This window comes from Periplaneta americana, chromosome 16 (assembly GCF_040183065.1).
Source record: "Periplaneta americana isolate PAMFEO1 chromosome 16, P.americana_PAMFEO1_priV1, whole genome shotgun sequence".
In the NCBI taxonomy this organism is placed as follows: domain Eukaryota; kingdom Metazoa; phylum Arthropoda; class Insecta; order Blattodea; family Blattidae; genus Periplaneta; species Periplaneta americana.
In genome coordinates, this window is record NC_091132.1 from 43478410 (window position 1) to 43489510 (window position 11101).

Consider the following 11101-nt stretch of genomic DNA (forward strand, 5'->3'; position numbering starts at 1 on the left):
CAAATCACTATTCAGATAGTACTGGATAAGAGAATGAGCCACTGCTGAGAGGACAAAAACTCTAGAGGATGGGGTTCAGCGCGGAGAGGGGTGTTGTCAAGTGAAACTTACTTCAGGGTTCAGACGCTGTTTCACGAAACACTATGTCTGATTTATAACATATAGGCCTATAAGACAGTGAAGAAATAAAAAAGAAATACACTTCATTTATAGCAAAAGTTAAAAACATCGCTAACGAGCGAAGCGAGTCTGAGTAATCTCAGACCTCGAGTGATATTTATTAGGACTATTTCGTGAATAAAATAGAAATGTAAATACATCTCTCAAATTCGCTCATAAAATGTTATGAATACTTAACCTATTCAGACATTGTGAAGTTGAAATAGATGAATATCGATTACTGCAATAAAGAAATTGGATGTTATTCAGTAATGACAATTGAAAAAAGCAAAATACAGGTTTAACAATTTTAATTACATGTCCTGCGCTTTTCTCTTGTTATTATAACAAATACATTTTTATTATCTGCTGAAACAATAATCTAATTTAAACATTTTATGATATAATTACAAATAACCTGATTAATAGCTACAGTAATTACATGAACAATTGTTATGGAAGAGTGTCATTTTCTTTAGATACGATGGACAAGGAATTAGAAGATGTAGATGTGGAAGTAGGATTTCGCATTTAGTACAATGGATTCATGCTCATCGATCCCGGTTGAGGTTTTTTCCGAGGTTTTCCCTCAACCCAATACGAGCAAATGCTGTGTAACTTTCGGTGCTGGACCCCGGACTCATTCACCGGCATTATCACCTTTATTTCATTCAGACGCTAAATAACCTGAGATGTTGATACAGCGTCGTAAAATAACCTAATAAAAAAATAAATTCTCATCGATTTACGGGGAAACAGCTGGCTACACTGACTAAACAAAAGAACGACCATGCGATAAATTGATAGTGGTAAATCGAGCTGGAAAAATTATCGCGATGTATGACTGTGATTGGTTGGAATTCAAAATTTCATTACACTTCATTGGTCGAAAATAGAATCACGTCATATAAACGAAATAATCAATAGAATTCTTTAAAAGTGAGCGATAGTGTGAAGTTCTACCGTTTATCAGTTGAAAAAATTAATAAATGAACTGAAAAAATTACATGTTAAACGATCTATAAAATAATCACGAGACAAGACTCCTGCAAGAGATAACATACAGTAAGTACAAATAATATAAGAAACTCATCCAATAATCAGACAAGTGATGGATAAATTTCTACTTATCTCGACGGGAATTGAACTTTGGTTCATAATGTTGACAGTAACGAGTGTTAGCAATAGAGAATCCGTGAGAATGAAATTCCTGTCAAACATTGAGTATAACGTTTCATTAACTTGAATCTAAAGTGAAATTAAGTAAGGAGCATCACCTACTCAAATTACTTACACAGGTTTCGTATCAGAACAACACACATTCTTATTGTTGCTCGCATGGGAAAATTCTTCACCTTCCGCAATAACTCAAGAGTTTCTACTTGTTTTCACACATTTACAGCTTGTGACAGGATACATAATAAAACTTATCAACAGTCATATCGCAAGTGCTGATAGCTTTCCGGTAACTTAATTGAGCTAAATTAATGTTTCTTGTCATGAAATTACGTCAACACCTCATGTCGAGAAATTCTTTTGAAAAGAAAGAAGAGTTTAAAAACGACATTGAATTGCCGAAGGCGATTATTTGTACAAGCGAAATTCGGCTAGATAGAGGCTTTTTCCACTCGTATAATAGAAAGAGTAAGTTCTGTGTTGTTTGAGTAAAGGAAGATGTCATAAAATGAGTTTTGAGATAAATGAAAATTAAACTTGGAACACTTATGGCAAATAATTTTCTACACAAATAAAACACATCAAATGCTAGTATTCTTTTGGTTTTTGCACACTCGCTTGTGTTTTCATCTGGGCAACAAAATGCCATCTGCACAAAAAATGACTTATACCCTTTTACCCGAACATCTCAGATTTACGCATTGTCCATTTTCCTATTGCATTTTATTGTTTTGTTTGAGAGTTGAGAATATAAATAAAGAAATTGGTCTCCTGCAGTGTGAACAATCCTACTAGGATTTTATTTGAAAACATTTTCTACTTTTTTTATTTATCATTCCGCAGTACATTTATAACAATATTAATTCATTCAGTTAGTGTTCTGCCCAAGGGCAGTTTTTTCACTGCAAACTCAGCTTTCTCCAGTCTTTCCTATTTTCTGTCTTCCTTTTTGTTTCCTCATATGATCTGTATATATCTTAATGTCGCCTATCATACTTCTTCTACACGGAACTCTTCTCCCGTTCACCATTCCTTCCAGTGCATTCTTCAGTAGGCAGTTTCTTCTCAGCCAGTGACCCAAACAGTTCCTTTTCCTCTTCCTGATCAGTTTCAGCATCATTCTTTCTTCAACCACTCTTTCCGAACAGCTTCATTTCTTAGTCTGTCTGTCCATTTCACACGCTTCATTCTTTTCCATATCCACATTTCAAAAGCTTCTATTCGCTTCTCTTCACTTCGTCGTAATGTCCAGGTTTCTGTCTCATACAATGCTACACTCCACCACACGAAGCACTTCACTAGTCTTTTCCTTAGTTCTTTTTCCAGAGGTCCGCAAAGATGCTTCTTTTTCTATTAAAAGCTTCCTTGGCCAATGCTATCCTCCTTTTGACTTCTTGGCAGCTGCTCAATAAGAGTATATTGAAATGAGAAAAAGTGTTTTATCCTATAAAATGAACAAAGCGGTTTGTTTTCCCGTGAGAAAGTTTGTAATAGTTGCTTACATTGTAAATTACAACCTTTTGAATGTTTTACGTAGTTTTTTCTGCATAAACTCCAAACGTACCAATAAAAATAGTACTATAATTACTTACTTACTGGCTTTTAAGGAACCTGGAGGTTCACTATAATTACCAAAATTAATTAATTACTTCTGACAGCTAAAAATGAATTATATCCTTTGTTATTTTATACGTTTCAGCACAGGAAAAAAATCACATGATTTCTTTTCATGTTTTCATAAAACTTCCTATAGGCCAACTTTTGTGGAATGTATTGGCACATAGTAATGAGATTTCGTTTCTTTTCCACGAATACTCACTATTCCTTGTCATTCAGATAAGGCAGATTGTGCAAACTTACAGCTGATGAAAATGTTACTCCGGTTCTCCCTTGAGAAACTTTGACCACGTTTGCTCAATGTCATAGCTATGAGACATGACCGTTTCGAAACTATAGAACTGTAAGCAAATCCGAGGACATATTTTTCGGACCAAATATATTTTGTCACTTTAAATAATATAAAATTATCCCCAAACGTTTGTAAAAGCTCCAAGAAAATATTAAGTATGGTAAATCTCTAGATTATATGGTAGGGAAAAGCATGAAAACCGTCCGAGTAAATTTAAGGATGATGTTAGATATTCCATGAAGAAACACACAAAGCGAGCAAAATGGTTCCAACGTGAAAATTATAAATCTTAAGAGAGAGGTAAATTCAATTCCTGCTAGAATTTTATTTCAAAATGTTTTCTGTTTTTACTAGTCTTGTGGGATTTAATCGATTAATTGATCAACTTCTGTTTTAAGATTAATCGATCAGAAACATTTAATCGAATAATCGAGTCGATTGAAATTAAGCTGTTGTAGTTGATATTAATTAATATTTTGTTAATACAAACTCATTCTAAAAATTCCGACAATATTCCTCTCTCGGAAGTTGCTTACTTAAAAGCACAATAGTACTATTATTTTCTAACTGCAAAGCAGATAGCGTAGAGAAAATCTTTGCACAAACACTTCAGAAAGAGATGGAGATATGAGGACAGTGACCTAGTCTACCTCTATTGAAAGTTGAAACACAATGCACAACCCTTATTAAGTTTTATAGTTTTCCAAGAAAACTTCCACCTTGTTGTCAGCTCATTTTCCTAGCATATGAAATACATACTTTTCTGGAATTCGTCCCTCTCATCCCTTATAAAATAGCCATGTCTACACTGTGTGAAAAAAATCAGTTTTCTGCGGTCTGTGAAAAGTGTAAGCTCCATTATGTCATATGAGAATTTGAGAGGTAAACTCGGTTAAACGTTTGAACGATCGTGGAGAACTGTTTGACAGAAAAAAAGTTTTTTTTTTTTTTTTTTTTTTTTTTTTTCGTATTCAGTGATGCAGGAAACATTGTTACTAAACGTAGAGCGGCACTTAATTCGGAGCATGTGAATGCACTCACATGTTTAAACTCATGGATGAAGCAGTTTTAACAAGGCGAGTCTTCATACTTTTTGTTATTTACGTTTGTCTCAAAAAATCCCGGAGAAACTGACACAATAAATTATAAGCTTCATAATAAATATGTTGGTAAACAATTAAAATAATTGTTTTTAATATAACAATATAATATATACAGATATACAACATTAAATATTTATGCTTATCACCGAACACAAGTTAAATTGAACAATAATTAATTGTGTATTACAGTATATTAACACATTTTTTGAAATCGATCAAAATTCGATTAATCTATCGATTAAATTCAAATAGTTAATCGATTAATCGATTAAATTAAAATAGTTAATCGATTAAATATTTTGATCGATCAACAGCACTAGTTTTTACCTTACATTCCGTAGTACATTTATAAAAATATGCTGAAGGCTTTGTTCAATTCTTTGAATTAAGTAGGCAAGTTCTGATCGTACAAGCGTGGTATGGAACCTGCAATTATTTCTCAAACATTGGAGACATTCTCAACACGAGTTTGGAGACCAAATTTTTCACGTGAAACGTTTATGCGTTTGACATTTGAGAAATCTGGTCACACTTTCTATTAATACGGTGACAAAGCCCGCGTCAGCCCTTGCGACCCACCTTTAAACACATCTCTGTATTCTCTTGATATTTTATGGGATTTTAAGATTCACGGTGTTTGTGCTCAGAAAATAAATAATTTTGTGTCTCCAGCTTTGTGTTGAGACTTAATATTGCATACATTTCGAAATATCTTACAGCTTCTCTCATCATAACAATATTGGTAAAGAACTTTCTATAATTGATGTTGGCAACTGTGGAGCTTGCGCCCAAAAGCGGACATGTTGAATATTAATGAAAATTGAGTTTGATATCATTTTCGTATGATTTTACTGAAAGGATTTTTCAATTACTTTCAACAAAATACTAACAAATGTTAAAAGAGCTTTGAAATTACGGTTTGTATTCAAAAGCGGACATTATAAGAAATGTATTTATCTAATTCTTCAGTCTCCCTTTTTTTTTTACCAAACGCGGACATATCCCATTGTGTACTTATGGAAATACAGGATGTCTCTAAATTAGACCGACAAAATTAGGGAGCAGATAGATAACCTTCGTTGAAGCATATTTTGTTAAGGAACCCATGGGCTCCGACGCTTTGTTTCATTGCAAGAAGGAATTACAGGTCGGGATAAAGTAAGTAGGTATGTGCAAATAACAAGCGATTCTGGGTCACATGATTCTGTGTGTCAATCCAAACAAAGAAAAAATACGTACAGAAAAACGAAACCAACGACGCATTAAACTGTACTGAACATTGCAACAGAATTAGTGCAGTACAAGTACTAAACTACGTAGACGAATAACGCGGATAACAAGAGGTTGTACCAGTGGAAGTAAACAGACGTGCTGTAATCGATACCAAATGATACTGGGCTCCGGACGTAAACAAACCGAGTGATAGTAGTAATGACACACCCCTCTTGGACTGAAAAGAGTGATTATCCGTTCCCGCCTTCTTGCAATGAAACGAAGCGTCGCAGCCTATGGGTTCCTTAACAAAATATGCTTCCACGAAGGTTATCTATCTGCTCCCTAATTTTATCGGTCTAATTTAGAGACACCCGGTATAAAGTAATCCATACAAACACGGAAAAATGTGAAATTACATTTCCGATAATGAGTGAAATTTATTCTCTATTTCAACCTCTAGCCTTGACTTAAAGATTTCTATAGGCACTAACATGGAGTAATCTTGTGTTGGTCAAATAAATATGGGATCTCGGAAGAGAAACTTTTTGGGAGAAAATGATACACAGAAATGAGTTTCGGAGCATTTAGAAAAAATTTTCTGCAGAGTTGAAACTTTTCCAGTACTGGTATGTTAGACAATATGGATAAATGTAAAGGGTCTTGATGCAGTCAAAAATAATTTTGTTTAAATCATAAATTTTATATTTTGCAACATTTAATTGAAATGCAATCCATGTACCAGATGTTCAAGTTGAGTACGAAAAATATTCTGACTCAATAAATATAATGATTTATTTTGAAATCATAAAAACTGAAATATTACAGAAATTTTAAATGAAAACTGGATAAAAATTACAGTTTTCAATCCGAAATGGACAAATCCAAATTGATATATTTTTTTACTACTGAAAAATTGAAGAGATAAATGTGGTATTAACACATTCGATTAGTAAGAATGAACATAAAGTTCCATATACATTTTTTCGATTTATGTGAGTGCCAATTTCAGTTTTTTTGTTTCCTGAAAAAAAAAAAAATTATAACCTGGATATGTCCGCTTTTGGACGCAAGCTCCAAAACTATTGTTATGTTCGAGCTTGCATCCATTTCAGGTCTTTCAGTTGGCGGGTTGTTGCATTGAATTGTCGTTGTTAATGTTTGTCTCGCTATTACCAATTCCATCGATGCTAAATAACCCAGTATTGGATGCAGCGTCCTAAATAATCAAATAAATTATTATTATTATTATTATTATTATTATTATTATTATTATTATTATTAATATCATCATCATTGTTGTTTGATCAACTGTCCGCAGACTGGTTTGAATGATTATTATTATTATTATTATTATTATTATTACATTATTACTGTATTATTATTATTATTCTTATTATTATTATTATTATTATTATTATTATTATTATTATTATCATCATCATCATCATTGTTGTTTGATCAACTGTCCGCAGACTGGTTTGAATGATTATTATTATTATTATTATTATTACATTATTACTGTATTATTATTATTATTATTATTATTATTATTATTATCATCATCATCATCATCATCATTGTTGTTTGATCAACTGTCCGCAGACTGGTTTGAATGACGATGATGATTATTATTACATTATTACTGTATTATTATTATTATTATTATTATTATTATTATTATTATTTATTTAGTATTTATATATTTAACCTAGTACAGATAAGGCCGTCAGGCCTTCTCTGTCCCTCTACCAGGAGATTCCAACTATAATATGAAGAATAAAATTACAATTAGTATTAAATTTACAATTACAATTACAATAAAAATCAAAGTACGAAAAGATTACCTGACTAATGAAAGCTAGATAATTTATTATAGAAGAACAAAGAATATTTTATATTTACTGAATTACAATTTAAACCTAGAATAGCAAAATGGTATAGTGATGAAATTATTGGATATTGAAATATTTTGTGATAGATTAAGAAAACTATTTACAGGAAATCAATTACTGACCAAGTGCCTAGTAAGTTTGCGTTTGAATTCAATTTTATTTCGAAAGTCCCTGATGCTAGCAGGTAGCGAATTCCAGCGTCTTGGCAAGGCTATCGTGAAAGAGGATGAGTATGAGGAGGTGCGATGGGATGGTATTGTTAGTATTGTTTCATGACGAGAGCGTGTGTTATTATTATTATTATTATTATTATTATTATTATTATTATTATTATTATTATTATTGTAAAGTAACCATTGTTTCCCCATTTTTCCATGGCTCTCCGCTGACAATTTATTTATTATTATTATTATTATTATTATTATTATTATTATTATTATTATTATTATTATTATTACAGGTATTTGGTTAACTGTCCACAGACTGGTTTGAATGATGATGATGATTATGATGATGATGATGATGATTATTATTATTATTATTATTTTCTTGCGATTCCTTTGTTAAATTATTGTCAGCACACACACACACCCCCTATGGAAGTTTGTAAATTGATTACGTGGTAAATAAACTCAATCGATGATAGAATAGTAATATACGTCACAAAAGCGGTGTGTTGACGTTTTCGTGGTCGAGGAAAAGATTGAAAAAGCGAAACGTAGTTGAGCTTTTTTAATTTCCGAGAACATGAAAACAAACATACCGCTCGTGTATCGTACATTATTTTGTGCGAAGATCGTTTATTACATACCTGAAAGACGAATTTCTAATTAGTTGCAATGAAATCTCCATGTTGGTTTCTGTTTAATGACGGCAACTTCGGAAAACCAAAATATCTTTCTTCAACATTGTTGCTATAAAATGTTTTCTGTGTTGACTATACTCCAGCAGGCCGTGATATACGTCTGTCTTTTTTTTCCCCCAGTCTATAAATGCGAACTTAAAACGAACGGTAAGGTTATGTAATGATTTATTTTTCATTTTAATATTTTAACAATATTATTTATATAACATATTGCAGTAATAGCATCCGCATCTGGAATCTTGTTGATTTTTTTTTCACGGCTTCCTTAATGTTACTTGTATCAGGAATGCAATAAGTTTCGTGGAGTAGTAGACTTTACTTAATTTTTGCAAATATTTAAAAACAATAATTAACATTGCAATTTAGGTGAAATTGCACTGGTAAGTTTCCAATTTATAATTATTACTATGTTAAACGTCTCTAAAAATAATATGTTAAAAGCCTAAAGCAGTAAAATGAATGTCGCGCTTAAGCGGTAAGAAGAGGGAAATTGTTATGTGTGTTACGTTGGGAATACTGAATGTGGTATTTCACACTTACCGCGTATTGGTTCTGTGCGGAAAACAAGCAAATACGCACGATCTCGCACAAACATTATTCGTTGCGTTGTCTTTCAAAAGGATATGATATTTTAAATCATTGCTGTTTTTAATAATAACAAATAAAGTCAATGGAAACAAATATCATATGCCGAAGTAGTCGTTTCGGTGCGAGGATCTTTTCGTACACACGGTTCGCGAAAGCCTAGGAAATACGAAATGTAGGAATCTGAGTTTTCCACAGACAGAAGAATAAAATTGTGATAGACCCAATATCACGAGCGGGACTCACCTTGAGGATCTCCATGGAGACAGGCGTATAACAAGTTCACTCGGGCAGCGCACGGCACACAATTTCACTGCGGAGTGTCCCCCATCGCGCCGCGAGGACCCCTTCTTATAGAGATGCAACACTCCGCTACCAGTTTGGACATCTTCGGTTTCTCCTTCGTCCTCTCTTTCTCTCTCCTACAGCTGTCTCGTGCTCCGGACGGAGATGAGGTACCCACGTGCTCCAAGTCTGCCGAATCACAGCAGTATTGTTACCGTTTTAATTACACTTTGGAGTTTTAGGCTTAATAAAACAATGAAGTAGGTTCTAAACATTTAAAATATTCTCTAAAAATCATATAAAAAATAACCTTTATTCTTATTTTACTCAAAATTAATAAATGTCATATATCTTACACCTACTATTATTAGTTAAATATTTTGTGTCTGATAAGAATTGAAATCAGGAACCAGCTCCTTCATTTTCAGGAGCCACCACATTTCGTCCATAAATGCAATGAGGAAACCATTCAAGCTATGGTAAAAATACATTTGTGCGAGATCGTGCGTATTTGCTTGTTTTCCGCACAGAACCAATACGCGGTAAGTGTGAAATACCACATTCAGTATTCCCAACGTAACACACATAACAATTTCCCTCTTCTTACCGCTTAAGCGCGACTTTCATTTTACTGCTTTAGGCTTTTAACATATTATTTTTAGAGACGTTTAACATAGTAATAATTATAAATCGGAAACTTACCACTGCAATTTCACCTGAATTGCAATGTTAATTATTGTTTTTAAATATTTGCAAAAATTAAATAAAGTTTACTACTCCACGAAACTTATTGCATTCCTGATACAAGTAACATTAAGGAAGCCGTGAAAAAATCAACGAGATTCCAGATGCCGATGTTATTACTGCAATATGTTATATAAATAATATTGTTAAAATATTAAAATGAAAAATAAATCGTTACATAACCTTACCGTTTGTTTTAAGTTCGCATTTATAGACTGGGGGAAAAAAAAGACAGACGTATATCACGGCCTGCTGGAGTATAGTAAACACAGAAAACATTTTATAGCAAAAATGTTGAAGAAAGGTATTTTGGTGTTCCGAAGTTGGCGTCATTAAATAGAAACCAAGATGGAGATTTCATTGCAACTAATTAGAAATTCGTCTTTCAGGTATGTAATAAACGATCTTCGCACAAAATAATGTACGATACACGAGCGGTATGTTTGTTTTCATGTTCTCGGAAATTAAAAAAGCTCAACTACGTTTCGCTTTTTCAATCTTTTCCTCGACCATGAAATCGTCAACATACCGCTCTTGTAACGTATATTACTATTCTGAAATATATTACGAAATACGAACTACGAAAAGCCTGAAATCCCATAAGGGCAACGGCCACCTACAGGAGTGCAGGGTGAGCTGAAGGTCTACTACACTTGGGGAGCCAGTCCAAGAGAGCTTACACTATACACTTACAAACTAAACATATAAACAAATTATACCAACTAAACACGAAGAACAATACAGACTAAACACATAAATTATGCAAACTAAACACATAAATTATAATCTGAACACAACTGTCCACACTAAATACACGATAAAAACAAAAAAAGAAAAATATTACAAAAACTGAACACATACATAGTCTTAACAAACACACAAACTAAATACATAAAAACCTATACCTATTGCACACATAAATTGTACAGCCTAAACACACAAACTATTTAAACTAAACAAACAAAAACGATACAATTGAACACAAAAATTATACTAACTAAATACATGAACTATACCACTATACATGGAGTCAAACTATTCAAACTAAAACACACAAACATTAAGCAATGTTAAATATATACGCAATGCAATCACGCTCTCAGAGACACTCTGAAGCTATATATGACAGTATCTTCAGATGCACAACAAATGTAACACTATTATTTTA

The 11101-nt window shown here is 32.7% G+C and overlaps 1 protein-coding gene across 1 annotated transcript in view; it reads right to left on the reverse strand.

The window, feature by feature from the left end:
- LOC138690994 (uncharacterized) overlaps window positions 1-9338 on the reverse strand; it is a 74888-nt gene extending 65550 nt beyond the window's left edge. Inside the window, exon 1 of the mRNA XM_069812618.1 lies at window positions 9151-9338. Coding sequence (XP_069668719.1) covers window positions 9151-9165 — 15 coding nt within the window. The 5' untranslated portion in view covers window positions 9166-9338. The remainder of the gene's footprint in view (window positions 1-9150) is intronic.
- Window positions 9339-11101: the final 1763 nt, after the last annotated feature.